Source organism: Falco peregrinus, chromosome 2 (assembly GCF_023634155.1).
Source record: "Falco peregrinus isolate bFalPer1 chromosome 2, bFalPer1.pri, whole genome shotgun sequence".
In the NCBI taxonomy this organism is placed as follows: Eukaryota; Metazoa; Chordata; class Aves; order Falconiformes; family Falconidae; genus Falco; species Falco peregrinus.
The window spans coordinates 115,065,353-115,086,726 of record NC_073722.1 but is presented as its reverse complement, the minus strand read 5'-3'; the positions used below and the strand labels follow the sequence as shown (position 1 = coordinate 115,086,726).

At 47.4% G+C, this 21,374-nt stretch overlaps 2 protein-coding genes across 5 annotated transcripts; both read left to right on the top strand.

Annotated features, from left to right (window-relative positions):
- Nucleotides 1-469: 469 nt before the first annotated feature.
- On the top strand, nt 470-18,275 carry WDR45B (WD repeat domain 45B). Of its 4 annotated transcripts, XM_055797199.1 has the most exons (11): nt 474-701; nt 1,964-2,096; nt 6,478-6,552; nt 9,549-9,650; nt 10,296-10,383; nt 10,879-10,973; nt 12,722-12,912; nt 14,848-14,933; nt 15,802-15,903; nt 16,439-16,560; nt 16,866-18,275. In XM_055797199.1, exons 3-11 carry the CDS (start codon nt 6,495-6,497, stop codon nt 16,970-16,972), a joined length of 951 nt encoding a protein of 316 aa, XP_055653174.1. In that variant the 5' UTR covers nt 474-701; nt 1,964-2,096; nt 6,478-6,494; the 3' UTR covers nt 16,973-18,275. The 4 variants fall into 4 exon arrangements, with proteins under 4 accessions (XP_055653175.1, XP_055653173.1, XP_055653174.1 ...); XM_055797200.1 differs by lacking the exon at nt 1,964-2,096 and having other exon boundaries at nt 470-701; nt 16,503-16,560; nt 16,866-17,005; XM_055797198.1 differs by lacking the exon at nt 1,964-2,096 and having other exon boundaries at nt 471-701.
- Nucleotides 18,276-18,322: 47 nt separating this feature from the next.
- LOC114010646 (uncharacterized) lies at nt 18,323-20,959 on the top strand. Its single transcript, XM_055795114.1, has 4 exons — nt 18,323-18,480; nt 18,770-19,014; nt 19,769-19,868; nt 20,140-20,959. The coding sequence occupies exons 1-4, from the start codon at nt 18,323-18,325 to the stop codon at nt 20,420-20,422; spliced, it is 786 nt and encodes a 261-aa protein (XP_055651089.1). The 3' UTR covers nt 20,423-20,959.
- The last annotated feature ends 415 nt before the right edge of the window (nt 20,960-21,374 follow it).

The window sequence follows — 21,374 nt, the reverse complement described above, 5'->3', positions numbered from 1 at the left end:
GGGAGGAGGCCCGGGGGCTACACTGCCCTGAACCCCTGCGGGGGTGGAGGCTCCAGCCGGCCCTGCAGCCCTGGTCTGGCCTCGGGGGAGTCCGGGGCGATCCCCCGTGAGGTGGGGGCACCCCCGTGGGGGGGGGGGGCTCCCAGGGTCCTGCCAGGCCCATGCAGGGGGCTCGGGGGTGAAGCTACGGGCCCGAGTGCTCAGGAGCCCCGAGAGCGCTGCGGGGCAGGCCCCAGCCCCACGTTCCCCGCAGCGAGGCCCTGTGCCTGCCCCCGCGCACCCTTCCCGGCAGCAGCCCCTGAGACAATCCCTTCCCCAGAGGCGGGTCCGGGGGGCGCAGACCCTCCTCCTCCCGCCCAGCCGCAGCTGCCTCAGCGCCAGGCGCAGCCGCCATTCCCGCCCGGCCGCAGGGGCGTGGCGCCGCTCGATCGCTCGGCGCTCCTCACCCGCGGGTGGATGGCCTCTGCGCTCGGCGGGGCTGCCTGGCGCGGTCGGAAGCAGCGGGCGGCCTGTCCGCCGCGGCTCGGCTCGGCTCGGCTCGGCTCGGCTGGGGCGGGCTCCCGCGGCGGGGCTGAGGCGGGCGGGCGTCGCCATGGTTTAAAGGGCGGCGGGCGGACGCGAACGGGCAGGAGCCATGAACCTGCTCCCGGCCAACCCGCACGGCAACGGGCTGCTCTACGCCGGCTTCAACCAGGACCACGGTGAGGTGGCGGGGCCGGGCCGCGCCGTGGGAGGGCTGCGGGGCGCGGCGCCGTGAGGGGAGCGGGCCTCGCCGGGCGCGGGGCGGCAGCGCTGAGGCGCCGGGCTCGGCCCTGGGGAGGCGGCGGGAGCCCGCAGCCCGGCGGAGGTGGCCGCCCCTGGCCGGTGAGGGAGCGCGGCGCTGGGGCCGGGCCTGCCGCCGCTCCCGGCCGCGCTGGGTGACCGGCACCGGGCGTGGGCGGTCCCCGCCGGAGGGCCCGTCCCGGGGGGCGCGGGCGGCCCGGCTGCGGCTGGCGGAGTGCCCGGGGCCGGTCGGGGTCGCTGCCGTGGTGGTGCGGGCCCTGCCCCGGGGAGCCGGGGGGCTGTGCTGGCGGGGGCTGCGGGACCGGCCTGCGGTTGTGGCTCCGGTGCCTGGACCCGGCCGCTGCGGGGGAGGAGGGGCAGCAGCCGCGTTCAATGTGATCCTCAATCCATCCGCCCCTCGAGCGGCCGTGTGGTGCTTGCTGCGAGTTGCACCGCTTAGAACAGGCGAGCCTCCCTTGAGGAGCTGCATGTGTCTGCCTTCAAACCTGTGCTCAGAGGGATGTTCTTTTGGAATTGCGTTACTGAAAAGGTAACTCGCAAAATATCCCTTTCTCAGCGTAAGCACTTTGCATTCAAAATCAGTGGTGTAACTTATTTTTGTTTCCGGTTGCCTCATTTGTATTTTAAAAATTCCGGATAAAACTACTGGTCATACTGGCAGACAAGTGCAGATACAGGGACTGCTGAAAAGCTTCACTGTATGCTTGGTTTATTCATTTTCTTTTTTTGTAAGAAAGGGGAAGGCCCTTTTCTAGGAAAGGGGTGCATACGCCTCGTCTTGCTTTTGCCATACAAAAATAGCACTAGTCTCATGAGTAAGTGTCATTTTTGTGGAATAAGGAATAGAAGGTCATAATTTTGAAACATCCTTTTGTCGTAACAAGTAATACTCTTGCCTAAGACCATCTTGCAGCTTCTGTCATTGTAGGCTGTAGTTCATATACCTGTTGCTGATGCTTTTGAAGTCATGTGTAGACTTCAATTATAAATTGAACAAATAACAACGAATTATTCTGTTGTTTTTAGTTTTGACATCTCTGATGACGTTTTGTCAGTAGCATATCAAGTTGCTAATGAAGTGAGCTTTTTGGTAACTCTCTTCATGCTATCCTGTTGACTTGAAAACAATAGAATAGTTTGTTTTCCAGCAGCTCTGTTTGTACTTGTTTTCATCTTGCAGTTGCAACAGAGGTGGAAAAAGAGATTTGTGAGGATGAGCTTCATTTCAGATCTGCAGGGGGCTGTAATGAAGCGGTAATGTTTGATGCTTGGCCTGTGATGGGGCTGGGTTATACAGAGAACTGTGTAAGAAGGTAATCTTCTCTTTTACTGCAAAAATGCCTTTAGAACATAATTTTGGTGTTTAAAACTTGTTCCTTGTTGCAGAGGCTTCCTTAAACTCTGTAGCAGTAAATGCAAAATAAACACTTTTTTTTTTTTTAATAAGGTACATTGGATGTGACATTAAGGGATTTGTCTTGGGAATCTGTGAGCTGACAGTATTCAAATCCCATCTTACCCAGCCTGGCCAGCCTATTGAATAACAACAAAAGCTTGAAGGAAAAACATGTTAGGCTTTCATTGCAGGCTCCTGGAGCTCTCCTGCTTATGAATGATAACTTTTGAATTGTAGGTAGCATGCTAACTTTTTACTAGTTTAGAGCCTTTTTAAAGTGTTAAAGGATAGGTCGTTTTTTGGCTGCTCAAAGAAGAGTAGGTAAGAGGAAAAGCTCACTTCTTCCTTATTGCTTCTACCAAAAATAGAAATATGAGTCATTTGAGTGCTGAAGCTTAGTATAGTGTGGGTGTCTGCATATATTGTCACAATAACCTAATTTCTTAGTAATTTAAGACTAGCCAATCCCATAATGATGGGAAGGTGGGAGGAATGATCTAATAAGTCTTTCCAAGTCTTAACTTCCATGACTGACAAGTGATAAAGCTAGCATCTGCAGTTTTTCTGAAATGTGCTTCCCTTACTGTGTTTTGGGTGATTCTGTTTATTTTTTAATTTAAAAACAAGAAGTGGCAAAGGCATCCAATATAGAAATACAATGTAACCCAAAAAATGGAAGGCACATATTGCCAGGTTTTTCAGTTGTTTTAAAGCAGAATACTCTGACTTTAGGTTCTTAAACTCAAGCTGGTATACTCCTCGTTTCAGGCGCTCTTCTAATGCTTTCAGAAGGACATTAAAGTGCTTTACAGAAACGAATAGACTTAACATCATAATAAATTACCATACCAGAAAGTGTATGTGTAAATTTCTGACAAATTTCCCTTGTGTCACCTTTGTAGTCTAAGGCTGTTTTAAAAGCTGAGGTGTGGACTCGTTTTGGTGTTGAAACACTTGGCTCGTTCATTTCATCTTCTGTAGTGGACTGAAATGCTTAGTTAGCTGTAGGACCCCATCAGTATTAGTAGGATCCTGTGCTTTTATGGCTTTAGAGAAAATTTGCTGTAGTAAGGGAAAATAACGTGGTAGGAACTGCGCCTGTCATAGTCACTTCCCTAGCCTTCACTGTTGCAGTTTCTGGATCTCAGGCCCTAAAGCCTGCAGATTCCTTTACATTAGCATGCCCACTTCAGCTGGTGGCATATTCTAGGCTAGTCATTAATTTAACCCTTCCTTTTTCTTTGTTTTTATAAGAACAAAGCTCACTGTGGCCTCACTGGGGCTGTGGGCGAATAGTGCTTTTGCTGCAGGAACAAGCACAACTGCAGGTTAGGGTAATAATTCTGTAATCAATTATTTATTTAAAGTATCTGAGTTGTCTTCTGTCAGGGGCTCTTTGACAGCATGTGTGTCCCCTCCTAAAATGAGATGTTAACTTTCTGTGGGAGAAAGCATAGCTATTATTGCAGCAATTCCCTCTTTTGGCAGCCCCTCTGCAGCTCTCTGATACATAAGAGCTTACAAGCCGTAGCAGTCAGGTTTGTGATGCCACTGGTAAATTCTGGGGTCAGTCAGATGGGAAACGCTGGGCTCCAAAGCTGTTCCTGTAACCTGGAATCGAATGAGTAGCAGTAATCTACTTAAATGAGTTCTTTCTCTAGTTTGGCTCAGAGGCTGCTGTGATGGAGACCTTTGTATCTCTGTCAGTAACGATTGACTGTGTGGGCAGTATCACTGTTGCTCACATTCCCTGTCTCCAGTTAAAACGTAGGTATTCCCAAGGCATTAAAAGCAGCCTACATCTTAGTCACGAGGCTAGCCCTGCAGAAGAGCTGTAGTGGTGGTGTAGGAAATGTAGTGTCTGCGTTTTATTGCATCAGGAATGCTCCATTTGGGTTTGTTATAAGCTGCTGGTATTAACACAAGTAAAACTTTACAGTGCTCCTTTACTATAGAACACTTTCAGCATCCCCCTCCTTTGTCTCTCCTGGAAGTACAATATTGTGTTATAAAACTGTCACTGGAAAAATAATTATGTGGCTATACACTACAGCTACCAGAAACAGGTTAGTTCACATCCTGTACAGTATTGTTTTATGGAGAGAGAAATGTTTCCATTGTGATTTGCTTTCTAGCTGTCCCAGTAAAGTATACTGCACGAGGGGGCAGCGTGTTGGTGCTGTGCTTCACACCCTTACGTACTGACTGGCAGAGCAAACTGAAGTGTGATGCACGGAGCAGGGAGGAGATAGATGCTTTTAAGTTAACCATATTAATTTTATTTCAATGTGTTTACTGATCTTTGTGTAATTATTATACTCTTGTTAACCACTCTGGTGTGTGTTTACATTTGTAAACAAGAACTTCTGCACGTAATTTATTATAAAATTGTGGACAGGGTGAAGTTGAGTTGAGGGAGTAGGGGGTTTTGTGTGTTTTTCTTTTTTCTTCTTCACTGTTTAGCTAAACTGTTGTACTGTTAGAACAGCCTGGTATGTTGGGTCTGTGACTATAAATAAGAGTTAATTTATTTCCTTTTTACATTGAAGGGTGTGGAGATGGATTGTAGTAGTTTTTCCTTTGTATCTGTGAGTTCAGTGAATAGGAACCCTAAGGATGTTGCCAAACATACTGCCAAAACCCCCACACCTCATAAGATACTGGTCTGTAAAGCAGAGGATGTGTGATGACCTTTTTTTTTTTTTATTGTTTTTTGTTGCTCTTGGGTTTTGGTTGGTTGGTTACGCTTTTTTGGTTGGGTGTATTTTTTTTACAGTGGTCCCACTTGGAATTAAACTCTTGGAAGTATTAAAAAGGAATTTCAAAATGGCTGCATTTTTTTTCCCCGAATTATGGAGGTTTAAAACTAATATAGTTATCAAGATCAAGTTTATTATACATTTTTGTATTGTTACGCAAGAAAGAACATATTTTTTCTGTTTTATTATAACACAGAACTAAGATGTCACCAATTATATTGTTTCTTCCAACCTCTTAACCTGCATCAAGCTATGAGCAGCGGAAGACATGTATTGAATGTTGCTCGCTTGCTATTCAGTGAGCATATGTGATGTATTTTTTTATGGTTTTTATGCAGACCACAAAGACTGTTAGTTGCCTGTGTTGCAGGGACCGTTGCTGGCCGTTTGTGACCGTTAACACCAGGAATACCTGAAACAGTCTCTTGCAGTCTGAGCCTTTTTGCCAGCTGCTGAGCCATCGCTCCACAGCAAACCAGTCCAGTCTTGGGTGTGGGAGATCATGGGTCACCTGGCTATCGGCAGATGGGATGGAGACCTTATGTTAAGAATGAAAACTTCCTTCCCCACCCACCCTGTGATTTTTGGGTACAGAGTTTGGGGAAGGGGTGCATTTAGACATAGCTCCTCAATTTTATTCATGGGGTTCAAATCATTGCAGTCATTGGAGTGCATAAGAATAAAACCAAACTAATTTGAATATCTGTCTTCCAGTACTTTGAAGATCTTAACTGGATTTTTGATACAGTGCACGTAAATTGTGTAGCAACTGATCTTCCATCAGTTTGCCTCTAGCAACAGTAGCTGCTTCTTAATGACTTGTAATTGCTCTAACTTCACACTGGCATTTCTGTATATTAATAACTGCATTCACCCATTAGCAAGTAAAACAGCAGGACAGGATACTGTGACAGATTTCATTAAAAAAGCACATGGATAATTCTATACATAAAAGGAACTAGAATTATTTTCCAGAGTATTTTAGTCTGGCTTCTAATCATTCACTGGTTTAAGCTTAAGCAGTTGGCACAGAATTGTTGGTATCTGACAGTAGAAAGCTCTCATTAGATAGTTCTGAAAAACTGTGTTTGAGAAGCCCTCTGCTGTGGAAACGTGAGCAATGGCTCATACTTCATATAATCTTAATCATGGTGTAAATTCAGCTTGAGTAAGAACAGAGGGCTTTTGCTTCATGATGACCGTTGGACCATAACGGTTAAAATGCAGGTTTCTTTCCCTCTGTAGTGCATGGGATAGGATACAGATGGGTTGGGAATTGCTCTCCTTTCCTTCCATTGATTTCTCACCTGTGTAAAAAGAATACTGAGAACTTGCCATAGAGGCCAGCGCAGAGGACAACTTCTGTGAACAGTTTTCACTTGCAATCACTAACAAAGCCTGCAAGTGGTCTTCAGCTTGAGTTTAACAAAGCAGTTGAGTGATGCTGTCTTAACCCTCTGGCTCTTGCTTAGTTCTTGAGTGTATCTTGCATTTACTGTATATGTGTGTGTGTATATATATATGTGCTTTTTACTACAGGATGCTTTGCATGTGGAATGGAAAATGGATTCCGAGTTTATAATGCAGATCCACTCAAAGAAAAAGAGAAACAAGGTAAAGTGCTTACTTATTATAACATGCTAGCTCTGTGTTGGAAGCTCAGCCTCCTCATTTTTATTTTTTTTCCCTGTAAGATTTTTGCTTAGCCTTCACTGTTTCATCACTGGAAGGCTTTGAATAAAGCCTCAAGAAAGGAAGTCCATGCTGGTCCCAAAGGAACTCTCACTTATGCCACTGCCTGGTCCAGTGTCTAGGTGCAGTTAATTTGCATAAAGCTGGCTGATGGTGAGTTTCTCTCACCTTCTTGCAAAGGCTGAATTGTGTTAGCTGTTGCTAATGTTTGTAGTCCTGAATAGGAGATCAGTTGCCTAGTTATTCACAAGTGGGAGAAGAGTTGCCGGCTGCAGTGCTATTGCGTGCCATCGAGAAGCTGTGCTGTTCTTGTGCAGTAACCTGGATGGTCTAGCACGATAAGAGCACTGCCTTTTTACGGGGGATCTGAATGTAACAGTTCTGGTACTTGCTTAGAGTATTGCTTGCAAGAGCACTGTAAGCTTAGACCGTTAATGCTCTAAATCTTATAGTCCCTGTATGCTTAAAAAATTTGGGAGGATCTTAAGGTGGTAAACCTACTAACATGTCTTAACAGAAATTACTAGATGAGTTATATTAACAAGTAGTGGGGCTTTTGCTCAGAAGGCAAACGTAACTGAATCAAAATAAGGGAAAATGAAACCTAGCCTTGTTATCCTAACCCTAAATATAGGAAAAAAAAAGCTGCTGTGCTGAACAGGTTCCCTAGCACTTCCAGCCTGTGGTGATAAAAAGGTTTTAATGAAAGAAAAAATGCATTTAAAATAGCATTTCCTATGAAACCAGGCATGCTTTCACTTTTGGTGCTGTAACAGATTTTAGTCACTGTTCGTGTGGCCAAAGCTGATTAGGTATTTTCTATTCGTAATAGTAAATTATTCCATAAGCAACATGTCTTGGGGCTGTCATCTGTGATAGCATGCTAAAAGGGTCAGAATTCAGCTTGAAGTCCTATTGAGTTCTTTGTCAGCTCTGTCCCTGCCAGTAGCTCTGGACATACTTCCAGGATTCCTGTGGTGAAATGTTTCTTATGAGTCAGATTGCCTTTTTCCTGTGGATTCTGAGAGGTCAGGCTGTACTGGCTGCATAGGTACACAGAGAAATATTGTTCATCTTTCATGTGTATTTAAACCTACCTGAGATGGTCCCAGATAGAGCTTCTCTGTTTGATTTCTGTAACCGGGTATGAAACTAAGTCTTAACAGTTACACCGTGGCTTGTCTGTCTTGCATCGAGGGGTTCCATTAAATTCCCCATCCAAGCATCACCTGTCAGAACTGTAAAGGTAATGATTAAAGTGTTCTAACATAGATTCAGAACACATTGCGTGTTCTTAAATTGTCTTGGGTTATCATTCATAAATATTTTAAGACTTTTTGTTGCGGTGATAATACCACTTGGTAATAAAATGTGCTTTGTGCTTTAAATGCTTTAATGGAGTTAAAGAGGAGGATCTGGTGCACAAGTGGGTAGTGTCCAAATACAACTGTTCAGGAAGGAAGCTCGGCACTCAGAAGTGTTGGAAAGAAACCACAAGGGCTTGTAAGACATCCAGGGCTTCACTGCTCCAGTAGGAATATCTTTCCAGGCATTGTTGTATGCTCAGGTCCCAACGTAAATTCTTCATCCAGATGTACTGCAGTGCTGCTTAACGTCTAACTGAACCTCCCTTGTCTTACCCTTCGTGGATATGTCTGCATCTTTCCATGGTAGTGCTTCCTCCCAGCTTCTCAGACACTTCGGCTGTTTTCTCCCATCCCTTTTTCTGACAGTAGGTCTCTCTTGAGTCCTTGTAAAACTTCAGTTTTTTCTCTAGCTTTGAAAGAGTTTTGTCCACCTTCCCCACTGCAACCTGCCCGTGCATGGAGGTATTGGACAGCCTTTTAAAGGAGAAGTTTGCTTTTACCTCTGCTCATCTACCTTGAAAGCCAGAGTTACGGCCTCTCCTGGCAGTTCAGTTCCCTCTCCTCAGTGGAGTGCCAGGCATCCCTCTAAGCTACGTAAACAAAGCCAAGACCCCACTCAAATGTCATCAAATAGAAATATTCTGTTATAAAAGGCTCTGGCTGATACGTTTTTCTTCCACCTGCACCGTAAGCATAGCGCATTCTACTTCCTCTGCAGTTGATGCTTAAAAAGAAAAAAACCCACCCTTAAATGAGAAGCTGCTGTGCCAGCCGATCTGTTTTGCTTTCCCTATGTTTCCTGCATCACTGAATGGGGGCTCACTGGAGCTGGACCGTATTTCTTACCTTTACTAACAGCTATGGGTTTGCTCCAGAAAACAGCACTAGAGTTGTGTACGTCAGTTATATTTATGTGCGTTTGCCACCTTTCCTCAAATCCTCGAAGTCTATAAAGACAAATTTCCGTGCAAATAAAAAGGTTCATGGCTAATGAATACTGTTGGTGTTTTTCTAAATGCGTGGCATTAGCATAATAGAGCAACACCAGCCTTGAAATACGTGTGTGTGTGTGAGAGGAATGAATCTGAGCAAACTGGACAGTCTTTGTAAACATACTTACACACCCACTCTCTTACAGAAATTACCAAGCTGCCATGATGCTGCTGCTTGATCTCCTCTCATGCAGCATGTTTTAATATCACTTTTAAACCTTGCTGCGTTTTTTTCTGTAAATGAAAACGAGGCCTGTAACAACAGTAGTGATCTTCATTGCTGTGAAAAATAACTTTGCTGAGAATCCTAATTTTAAACAAGCACCAAAAAAAAATATAATCAAACAAACAAAAAAGTCCTGCCCTTTTAGTTAAGATTTCCTGTCTGTCACTCTTGGAGGATTTTCTGGTTTTTAAGGTCAGCCAGGGTAGGAAGATACTATTCTTCTCAGGTGCCCAAGAGATGTGCTAGATAATGCCAGCTTTTCTTGTAATTGTGGTAAAAAATAGATGGCATTTTAAGAGGTTCTGACACTAATAAAATACATTTGTCTTCCAGAATTTCTAGAAGGTGGTGTTGGCCATGTCGAAATGTTATTTCGTTGCAACTATTTAGCACTAGTAGGTGGAGGAAAAAAGCCGAAGTACCCACCCAACAAAGGTGAGTCTCGAGGGATGGATGTTGTAAATGTTTGCCTTGCTCTGTGTGAAACTGCCCAAAGAACTCCCAAACCAAATGCCTTGAGCTGGGTCTGGTATTCTGAAGGTTATAGGGGATGTTGCAGCAGGTTTAAGTAAACATAGTGAAGTTAAGTTGCATTGCTACTGGTGCAGCGTTAACAGGTGTTTATCTGCCATGACCAGTCTCCAAGACCTGGTAATGACATCCTGACCACTCACAGTTAACTTGGCAAAGGGACTCTGGCTCAGCAGCCTGAGGGGGACAAGGTCCCTGGCTGGCAAGCTTTGTAGGAGAACATGCTACACTTTCTGACTGCTGCCTTAGTTCTTTGATAACCCGCAAAGCAAAACAGAAAAGCTGATTGTCTTAGAAAAATGTATTTTTATTGTCAGCTTTTGTGGTTAGATTTTAGCAGCTCCTACCTGTGTGATTCATTGCGTGAAAGAGTGGGTTGATATGTAGTAGCTAAGTACCTTCTGCTTAGCAGGATGCTGCTCTGTAGCTGCTCAGCTGTTGGGTGCACCTCTTGATTAGCCTTCTCAGACACAAGAGGTTGTTATAAGGGAGACAGTGTGGATCTTAGATACACCTTGGTGATCTAATGTTATCTCTGCGCTGTTCTAGTGATGATCTGGGATGACCTGAAGAAGAAGACTGTCATTGAGATAGAGTTTTCGACAGAAGTCAAAGCAGTTAAGCTGCGAAGAGATAGGTAGGTACAGCAAATGTTCCAAACACACAGCTTTGTTTTGTACGCTGTACTTACTCATTTCCAGCGGTTTGTAGAAAGAAAAAGTTCCAGCTTTAACACCAGCCATTAAAGGTAGAACAAGCTTTTGGGGGCAAGCATTAGGTGTAACGGATCACAGCTCGGGTATACTGGTATCTGGAACCTTGGGGAAAAGGCTTTCTGGCCCCCTAATGTGGGGAAACATTCTCACATGCCTACTGCTGTTTTCTAGGAGTGAAGGGAATTTCAAGCAGATCTCTAGAGCAAGAGCATCTGTTAACAGCTGGAGCCTGTGTATGTGTGGGTGGAGGGGTTCTGCTGTCACAGCTTTGGATGGAAGTGCTTTGTAGGCTCACAGTTGTGTGTTTTTTACAAGGGGGAGAGTATAGCCATTAAATCAGTTGAAATCCTTTGTCAATCTGAATTAATGTCCCTGTTTACCCACCCCAAGTCATAGGAACTTCTTGTCTGTTTCAGAATTGTGGTAGTCTTGGACTCGATGATTAAAGTTTTCACATTCACACACAATCCCCACCAGTTGCACGTCTTTGAAACCTGCTACAACCCTAAAGGTTAGTTGTGTGTCTGGGCTGGGGAATGGAAGGCAAGTTTATTCTGTTCTTGACACGCTATTTATCTTTAACTGCCTGAATTAGTTATCTATTACATCATTAAATGGTTAACTTACTGCATGATAGTCGTGTCCTTTGAAGATGCTTTTGTTTATTAATGAATTCTAATAACCATTTTATACTTGGCACAGAAAAGCTTTTTCATGTACTCCTGTTATGTTATAGATTTGATTTCTATAAGAGCTATGTTTTCTGTTGTAAAGAACCTGTAAACTTGAGGTACTTTGTGCTGAAGGCTTAATTATAAACACAAACTGAAGTGCCTCGTTCCTCTTTTCTAATAGAGCTGGAACTGTCTAGCAAATTATTTTCTACAGGATCAAAACCCGCCTAATTAGCAAATTGATACTGTTCTTTTTAAATAAATAGCAAGGTATGGCTCTGTCTCTTGCTGAAACGAGCAGAGGGTATCTGTCCCAAGCCAAGCCGAGTACTGGTGCCACGGGCTAAGTACCGTGTTGTGCGGTGACGCCAGCTGTAGGCTCCGGTCGGCACGGGAGGGATAGGGCCTGGGGGTGACCGAAGGGTTTGTTGCAGTAGGATTTACTGAAAAATGGAGGTGTGTCTGGAAGGGGAGCCTCGAGGCGGGGGAGATGGGCACGCTCCCGTGGCAGGTGCACACTTAAGAGCAGGGGTGTAAGGGAGGGTCTGAAACTTGGGGGGTAGAACAGCTGCGTGAGTGACTGCCTCCCAGCACAGCAGGCCCTGCTGTGGAGGTGCACGCGGCCTGCCCGAGGAGGCCGAGGGAGCTGGGCCTGCGCACTTAAGTAAAGCGGAGGCTGCGATGGGCTGGTGGCAGCTGGTGGCTTACAGCTACCTGAAGGACAGTTACGGAAATGATGGGGCCAAACTCCTCTTGATGGTACCAGACAGTAGAACGAGGGGTGCTGGCCATGCTTGATGGAGTGGGAGGATCAGCTTGGCCATGGGGAAGATGTTCTGCCCCCACCCAGGAGGTTACTTAGGCCTGGAGTCCCTGTCTTTGGAGGTTTCCACACCCGCTAGAAGCGCCGATGGAACGGCTGGCCGCGCTAAGTGCAGGTCTGGCAGGCTGGCTGACGTACAGGCCGCTGGTGCAGGGTGGAAGGTGCAGAAGTACGTTGTTTCTTGTGACACCCACCTCTTGCTCTGCGAGCTGTGGACTGAGTTTGCAGGAATTTACTTGGTGTCAGCAGAACACCTGGCAGGGATTGTGATTTACCTTAACTGGTCTGCAAAAAGTTATGAAGAAAAAAAGTGCAAGTGCTGTAAGAACCAGGTTCAAGCATGAATTACTAATAATCGGTTCTACTGATGGAAGAGAAACTAAAGTATCGCCTATTATAAACTCTTACCCTTTTTGAGCTGCTAAGGAGACTTTTTTTTTTTATTTTTTTTTTTAAATAGCTTTGCTGTAACAGACTGATGGAGCTGATCTCTGAAAACATCCAGATTTTGGATAACCACAACTAGATAACTTTGAAATAAAGTGATGAGAGCAAGTTAAAATTATGCTACTCCCCTACTTCTCTGTGCTCTGCACTTATGGACGGATACTGCAATAGCCATTAAAATGAAATTCTGATTTACTACATGTATGTTTTATTCTGAAGTTACTGATATTTTAGAAACTTTGTTTGAAAACTTTATTTGGTTATGGAAACTACACAGTTGTTATCTTCTTGTTTGTTTGTTTTCTTGTCTTTTAGGTCTCTGTGTCCTTTGTCCAAATAGTAATAATTCCCTTCTTGCATTTCCTGGAACACACACTGGGCATGTGCAGATAGTGGATCTGGCTAATACAGAAAAGCCTCCTGTAGACATACCGGCTCACGAAGGAGTCTTGAGCTGTATAGCTTTAAACCTGCAGGGAACAAGAATTGCAACGGCATCAGAAAAAGTAAGAATAATACCCTCCTACCTCTGACTTACTGTGTGTTCTAGTGCAGTACGTCCTTCTAAAATAGGAAGGCGCATCCTTTCGTAGGAAAGGCATAGAAATCACTAACCGGAAGACTCCTCCTTGAAACACCCATTCTCGGTCTGTCTTTGTCTTTACTGCTCCTTTGGGATACCGAAGAGCAATCCCCAGGCTGTGCCCAGGGTGGTGGTCATGTTGTAGCTGACTGTAGCAATGAGCGTTCAGTGACATTTGCATAAGATCTGGCCCAGGCAATTCACATGTTTCATGTGTTCTCCAATAAATACTATTAATTTTAAAAGTAAAGGGGATGGGGGGAAGGTTACTTCCGTTCATTCACCTTTGTTATCTTCTGCTTAAATTCACCTTAACCACAGGCTAAAGAACTGGCATTCTGGAGGACTTAAGTTTTGCTGTGGCCTAACTCCTGTTATGGCCCTGGAGGGAGGCGTGCTGCCTGCCGCTTTCTCATACACACTCTGCAGATGTTTTCATACAGAGTGTAGATGATAAAATGATTCTGGGAATATTTACCAAATTGTGTGTGGTCATATGTTCGGTAGGGCCAAAGGGCACAACACGCTGACAAACCCCTGAAGTTACTGCACAGCACGAATCCCTTTGGGCTGTGCTGATGCAGAGGGATGTAGGAAGAACGCAAAGCAAGTCACAGACCTGCCGTCTCTGTGGGAACCTGAGTGCAGCCAAGCTAGCGAGCGTCATATCCCAAAGTTCAGCGGGTTCCAAAGTGTCCCAAGTTACGCAAGGCAGAGGTACCCATCCGCCTGAGGCGAGCTGAGCACTCGCTACCTTCTTCCACTCAGCTGAAATGAGTTTCTCAAGGGAAAATTAAATCAATCCAACAACAAGCCAAATTAAAAAGTTTTAAAAAAGCAAATGCAGCCATAGCCTCTCTTAACTATGCTTAATTACTGCATGTCTTCTAAACACAGCTCTTAGAACTGCCAACTCCATTGCTAAATAGAGTAACAATCTGCTGGATTTGTATTGACATTCCTTTTTTTTGCATGAAGTTCAAATGGCATTTTCAGACTGAAACAGGAGAAGGGGCACACTGCCATACAGAGCACGCTGCCGTAGCGGACACGCTGTAAGCAACAGCTCGAGCTGGTGTCTTAAAACTAAGCTGCTGTTTCCTTGAACCTGTCTCTGCTGGGTTCTGTTCCTTACTGCTGTGTGACTGGAGAGACGCATTTATTAACCAGGTCTATAACACAAACTGTAGGTGACAATCTATACCTGCTCTTCATCAGACGACAGTACTGCTGCATTGTTGAGCACGTTATTTGGGATATGCTGACGTGTTTTACATCTCTGGTGCCAAGCATCGTTTACTCTTAATTGCAGTACAGTTTCCAGGGCAGTATTCTGCCTGTAACCTGACTGTTATGGGGTCTCTCAGCTTTGGATCAATACAGATAACGAGCATGTGACAGGTAACTAATTCTGCTAGATTAGTTCAACTGAACTACTTAGAAGGCAAGATGATCCACAGCCTGATTAGCGGGTGGAAAAAAAAATGGCACCATAGAGTGCTGGCTGTGGGGAGCAAGAGAGAAAGGGTTCACAGAACCTGGGCACAAAAGGCTGCACCAGTCTAATCTTTGCAAACTAATGCCAGGGCCGCACTCGTGCTTCAGAATGTCACGTGGAAGGAGCTTACTTAGTCGAGCAGCTAAGTAACAAGATGGTATAGCGAAGCATTCTAATGTTGTGATACTGTGGAGGGAGATGAGTATTCTTCCCCAAAACTGAGAGGTTCTCTCAAATATACCAAGATGAAAACCCCGGTGGCGTACACAGGCATGCTGGGCAGAGATGGAATTTTAGGATGCATTAACAGATGTGAGAGCCTTCTGGTTTTCCTAATGTAACGCTTGATTCCTTTTCAAGGGGACCCTCATAAGAATATTTGATACTTCATCAGGGCATTTAATTCAGGAGCTCCGAAGAGGATCACAGGCAGCCAATATATACTGGTATGTTTAATCGCTTCTTATTTGTCTTCTTGCGGGTGCCGCTGTGCTGAGGCACCCCGGCCAGCAGCACCCAGGGCAGCTTCAACAAGCCAGGGGCGGGCACGCTGCCACAGGCACACGGCAGAATTGGCTGGGCCTGGCCGCCTCCCCTCCGCCCGGCGCTGCTCACCGGAGAGCAGTGGCTGGCAGCTGGGTGAAGCCTGGCGCAGGTTGGAGGGGCTGGGGCAGACACGCGCGTGCTGCCAGCCCCGCTCCTCTGCGCCCAACAAAAGGGAGCTGGGGGCACCCTCCGACTTGGCACCGCAGTGTGCGGATGCAGCGATGCAGTGTAACGCTTCCCAGAGAGATGAGAGACTGGGACGGACGAGTGGGCGCTGGTTACAGCACGCGCCGCTCTGCGCGCGACAGCCCAAGGCAGAAGTTTGACTCTTAACTCGCTGCAGGGAGCAGCTCTCCCTGGAGAGGGTAAAGGGCCGTTTGCCGAGCCCCGTGCTGGGGCAGGTGGGGCTCGTTTTCTCCAATACCTGCCCGCTCCCCACGGGAGAGGTCGTGCGTTTTCTTCCAGCAGCAGTGGCACGGCCCACACGGCTGGTGCCAGTTCGATGAGCCACACTCTCCGCTCACGGCTGAAGGGGCTGGTCACCCTGGCAGCGCAGTAGCTCTGCAGTGGAGGTGGCCCAGCTGCTCCAGGAGAGGAGCTGTGACCCCCTGCGTGCCACAGCCCCTGGCCTGCTGGGCTGGCAGCGCCTCTAGGCCCCTGCAGCAGGGGAGCTGTGTATGCCGGCTGCTGCCGGTGTGTGCCGGCACACGCTGTGGGGTTATCCACATTTGCATGTGTAAATACTGTAACCGTCTCTGTTCTCTACAGTATTAACTTCAATCAGGATGCTTCCCTCATCTGCGTGTCCAGCGACCATGGCACAGTGCATATTTTTGCTGCAGAAGACCCTAAAAGAAATAAGCAGTCAAGGTAGGGTTTGAGCCAGTCGGAAGTCTCGGGGGGGGGGGGGCTGGGCAGGGGGTTCTTGACCTTTTAACACTGGTCTTGTCAAGGAGTCACAAATACCTGCGCTACTGGAGGTGGTGAGATTAATTTGCTGCGCTTGAGTGATGGTGCAGACTGAGGACTGTAGAGCAGCGGCCCCGTGTCGGCTGTCCTCTGTGGAGCTGTAACTCCCAGCAGCAGGTTAGGGTGGGGTTTAGTGGCTGTCTTAACAGGAACATACTTTGGGGATACTTCCCATAAAGCAGTCTCTACTGACAATCAATCCTTCTGGCGGTTTTTGCAGACACTTAAAAGTATAAAGCCGAGAAGGCAGTTGTAGGGTCTCCCTTCCCTAGAAGGAGAACTGTGTGTAGTAGCCGGTACGTGGAAGAAGACAATAAAAAGTCCATCAAGCAGCACTTAGTGTGAACGCTGCGACTTGTTCGCATGTCCCAGCAGTTCTAAGTCACCACCTTACTAAGTTGTTATGCTTTTTTTTTTTTCTCTCTCTCTCTTCCAGTTTGGCCTCTGCCAGCTTTCTCCCCAAATACTTCAGTTCCAAATGGAGTTTTTCCAAATTTCAGGTTCCCTCAGGCTCTCCGTGCATTTGTGCCTTTGGAACAGAGCCAAACGCTGTCATAGGTAAGTACTGGCGGCTGCCCCAGGTTCTGTCGGGAGAGCCAGGTTTGAACTACAGCGGCTCCAATGCTCGGGCGAGGCGGTGCCGCACGGCTGCGTCGGCGGAGAGCAGCGCTCCGGCCGCTCGGCACGCCAAGGGAGCAGGCTCGAGCGGTGCCTGGGCTGGAGGGAAGTGGGTGCAGAGCTGGGCTGGCCGTGCTGCCCACAGGCACTGCGGGAGTTCTCGTGGTGGGCGAGGTCAGCTCCAACCAAAGGAGCAGAACTGCGCTCCAGGGACAGCGGAACTAACGCGTGTGTTTCCATTGCAGCAATTTGTGCGGATGGCAGCTACTACAAGTTCTTATTCAACCAAAAAGGGGAATGCTCAAGGGACGTCTATGCTCAGTTTCTAGAAATGACGGATGACAAGCTCTGACGGAGTTGAGGGGAGCACAGGGGTCAAAGTACTGCCTTGGCTGTGCCGCAGCTTTGGAGGGACATGTACGAATGTCTAATACTGATCAAGTTTAGCAGACCTCACTGAGAAGCCTGGCCCAACGTGATCACAAGCTCTGAAGTAGTGGACTACATATGTTTATTTTCATTTCTGCAAGTATTCGTCATTAAAATCTCTTTGGGTTACTGTCATCAACTCAAGTTTTCAAGAGGTGGCTTTCAACAAGCTTGTGCCTGTTGGGTTTCTCTTACCTGAACTGTGCCATGACTCCCGTTCCACACGAGTGCCTGCCACCCCGCGGGGGCTGGACAGAGTACAGCTAGCCTTAGAAAAGGGAGGTGAAAACTGAAGATTTTAGGCATTGCTTTACTTCCGCCGAGTGGCTGGGGGTGGGGGGGAATACCAGGGATCACGCTCAAGTCAACGTCGATGCTCGGCTACAGGAGCAGGGGCGAGCAGGGGCGCTGCCTTCCCTGCCCCGGGGGAATGGAAGGGAGACGAGCGCGGAGCCACGCTCCTCCTCTGCGCTGGGGTGCGCTGGGGCTGGGGGTCGTGTGGCCAGAGGCTGCTGCTCACATGCACCCGCTGGAGCTGAGTGATCAGCACCAGTTGTCAAAGGTGCCAAACAGCACTGGGTGGCCGCAGGCAGAGCGGGGCACTGGCTGCCCCCTGCTCGGGACGGGCACACGGGGCTCCTGGAGTGGCGATTCCCTCTGGAACGCCACAGCCGGCCCAGCTGGGGGACGGGACAGGCCACTTACACACCCAGCACAACAAATGAACATCTGCGATGGCTTTAAACTTGCAAACTTAATTTTTTTTTATTTTTTTTTTTAGTTGGATATGTTGCTTACTAAATGCTGTTGGCCTAGGGACAGTTAGGTTAGACTAAACTGACTGACTTGTAAACTCTTTCCCAAAATTGTTACCTGGCAATTAATAGTTCCTGCTGAACTAATGCACAGACACACAACTAGGACCTGACGGCCACAAGCTCCGCAGCACCCAGTACCCGGGGGGGGAACGTCCTGCTCCGCTGCCATCGAATGTCACAGATGCTTCAACTCTGCCACACCTGTTCACTCTTTTAAGATTTAGCTGCAAATCTAAATTTGACAAGTTTCTTGTAGCATCACGTAACATACTAAGGACTAACTTCTACGCAGATTTTGATGTCAAGGTTGCATGTTGCTTTTATGTGTATTTAACCACAGAAATTGTTTTGCACACTTATTTGTAATATGTTATTTCTTTTAAATAAAAAGTAACTAATTTTGCTGTATTCCCTGATGATCGCAGCCACCTTGCGACTGTTGTAGGTTCGGGGGAATGAATGCAGAACAGAGGACGGCAGCGGAACGGCGCTGCCTTGGCCGTGCCCGGGCTGCGCTGCCTGGCACACGGACGCTGCTTTGTGCCCACTCAGTGCCGTTCCCACCCGCCACCGCAGCGGCGGTTCTGACACTCTCGTACCTTTCAACAGCTGCGTGAGTGGCGTGACCAGCTGGAAGCTGCCGCCGTGCCGGGGAGGTGCACGCGGGGGAACTTTACAAACCGTTGTCCAGGGATGACTCAGATCCTCTCTCTGGTGCAGCTGGAAGCTGTTTATGATCCACGCGGCTGCGCTCGCTCGCACTAGAACAGCATGCAGACCGCTCCAGCCGGTGAGGGGTTTATGTACCATACTCTGCTGCAGCACCACTCCTGCCGAAGTCACCTCAGCCTCGCCCCGAGGCAAGGAACCTATTTCTGGGTTGAGCTACAGCTCTGCTGAAGTTGTACAACTTCCCCTAAACGTTCCAGTGTAACAGCAAGAGCGACGGCAGCGCTGCCAGCACAGGCAGCCAGTGGTGCTGTACCAGCGCCGGAATCCCTGCATACGTACCTCAGCCTGTCATCTCATCCCTTCTTGTACAACGTGCACGTCCTCACCTTCAAGTATAGAAGCTACTTTACAGGGATTGAAAATGATGTAGAAGAACCCAGGATCCACAGCACCTGCTGCCGCACGGCACTCTGGGGTAAGCGTAACCACACTTTGCATGAAGTGGGATAGAAGATAAGCACACCGCTACGATCCAATGGAACAGTGTTTTAGTTAAGTCACTTTTTTTGAGAATATATAGTACTTCAAGCATTAGATCAACCACATATCCACCGTACTGACTGATTTATGGTGGGCCCAGTTCCGCCGTGAGGCTCCACCAGCAGCCCACACACCGCGCTGCTGCGTGCAGGGGGAACGCTCGCCCACCGTCTGGGCCTCGCGTGCGGACCCCGTGTTCCCGCGCGGGCTGGGGAAGCCGCTGGCCCCAGCAGGGCACAGCTCGGCAGAAGGCAGGCTCTGAAACACCAGATCTAGCAGCCGGGTGCCTCTCAAGCATACCCACGCCCTGCTCTGCATGAGGCTGCAGAGCGACGGGGAGCAAGGCAAGCTGTCAGAAATCTATGTGACAAAAGAGGATTAAATAGATTTGAAAATGTCAGGTTCTTAGCTTAAGAGAAGTATTACAGCCCAGAGGTCCAACAGCATTTACTCCTTCAAGTACGTTTGTCCGGCTAGAAACACGTGGCAGCGGGGGAGAGCCCTGCTCAAGGGAGCCCTTCGTCTGGCAGCCACGAGGAAAAGGCCCAGTTTGCACAGCAAACCTAAAATATGACTATTCCTGAAAAACAATGTATTTCCACCAGCTATTTAAGTAGATGGATTATTAATTTCTTTTGTATCTACCTAACTGCCTTCTCTCCCCCTTATTTTGCTGTCTCTTTCTGCAGTACCTGTGTCAGTTCAAAATCCTGACAGGAAAACTAAACCATCAGCCACCGCAATAAATCCAGTGGCAAGTCATGTGCCAGCAGGAGCCACGGAACACAGGTACTTCCCTTCAGACCCTTTAGCTGCTCAGATTAAAGCAGAACATACAAGACTCATCAGCGAAGTCACAAAACGTGAGAGCAGGACTCGTTCTCGCAGCTGTGGGCTGCGGCCGGCGCTGCTGACCTACATGCACGGGCTGTAGCGCAACACGCGCCTCAGCCAGTCTTGTTTCGCAGCCACACGCTCATGACGCTGCCTCGCTCTTACTAAGCCATTTCAACGCCCCCGTTTTACTGCATTATTTTATTTTTTTTTTCTCCCCCCAAAGGTTGTATTTGTTTAATCAAGCCAACAACTCTGGTCTGCTCAGCAAGAGATCCTGTGGAATTCCACACAACAAGCCATTCTTTCTGGTAATAGGTTACGCTCTTGCAGCTTTGGATATTCCAGCCCTTTACAGAGCTCCGTTGCCCACCTCTGATTTCTCCCCAACGCTTGAAAGCACTGGCAGGAAAACCAGACCCAGCGTTCCAGCAGGTTTTTCTAGCACTTTAGACAAAAGCATCTCCCCAGCTCGGATGAGAAACAAAAAGAACGTAGCTAATGCGTAAGGAGAGGATCAGAGACCAAACCAACGTTCATGAAAGTTATTCCAGAAAGAGCACACCTCATTAAGCTTCTTTTTAAAAAGTAATAACCTGTTAGTATGGCGGTCAGTGCTAGCTCAATACAGCTGTAGCCAACGTTTTTTTAAAACCAAATCACTGAGCTAATGCAAATCCCTGGCCACATACCTGAAATCAGCCCCAAACACTAACACCGCTTCTAGGAGAATGGTTTAAGAATTATTTTTTGTATCAAAAGTCTCAAAGTCTGGCTTGATCGATAGTTAGGAAAGAAACGCGTAGAAGCAGGAGCAAAGCTTGTTTGCATCTGCCAGTTCACAAATACAAACAAGAACGGGATGGTTAAAAGCCACCCAGGCACTTACCCGCTTCAGACACTCCCTTCATCAACTCATCCTGTGTCAGACACAGCGTAGGTTTCTTAGTAAGAAGGTCTTAACTGTGTAGTCGTGTATAGAAAGGGGTCAATCAGGTTAGTAGAAAGCAGCACACGAGTTGGTGTAAATGAGAGAGAGAGAGAGAAAAACGTGTGTTCTGGTATTTGTCTCACACACACACACACATATAGATAAAACCACAACTATATAAAAAGTCACAAGCCAACCTGTGTTAATAACTACCAACCACTCAACATTTACCTTTTGGGGGAAATTAAACCAAGATACAAAACACAGATCCAAACAGACTGCTGAAACATCAAGTTCCACTTTTGGATGTAAGTAATCATAAAAACCATTTTAAAACAAAGCTCTGCTGTAACAACTGTGCAAGCAAAGGCGGAGTGTTGCCCGTTGCCATCACGCGGCCGCCGTCACCTATTACCCGTGGGAGGCACAAACACACAAACCAGGGATCGGTTCAGTTTCAACAACCCGACGACTCCACTCCGTAAGGCCTGACACCAAAGACCAGAGCCAAAAGCCCTGGAGATGATCCC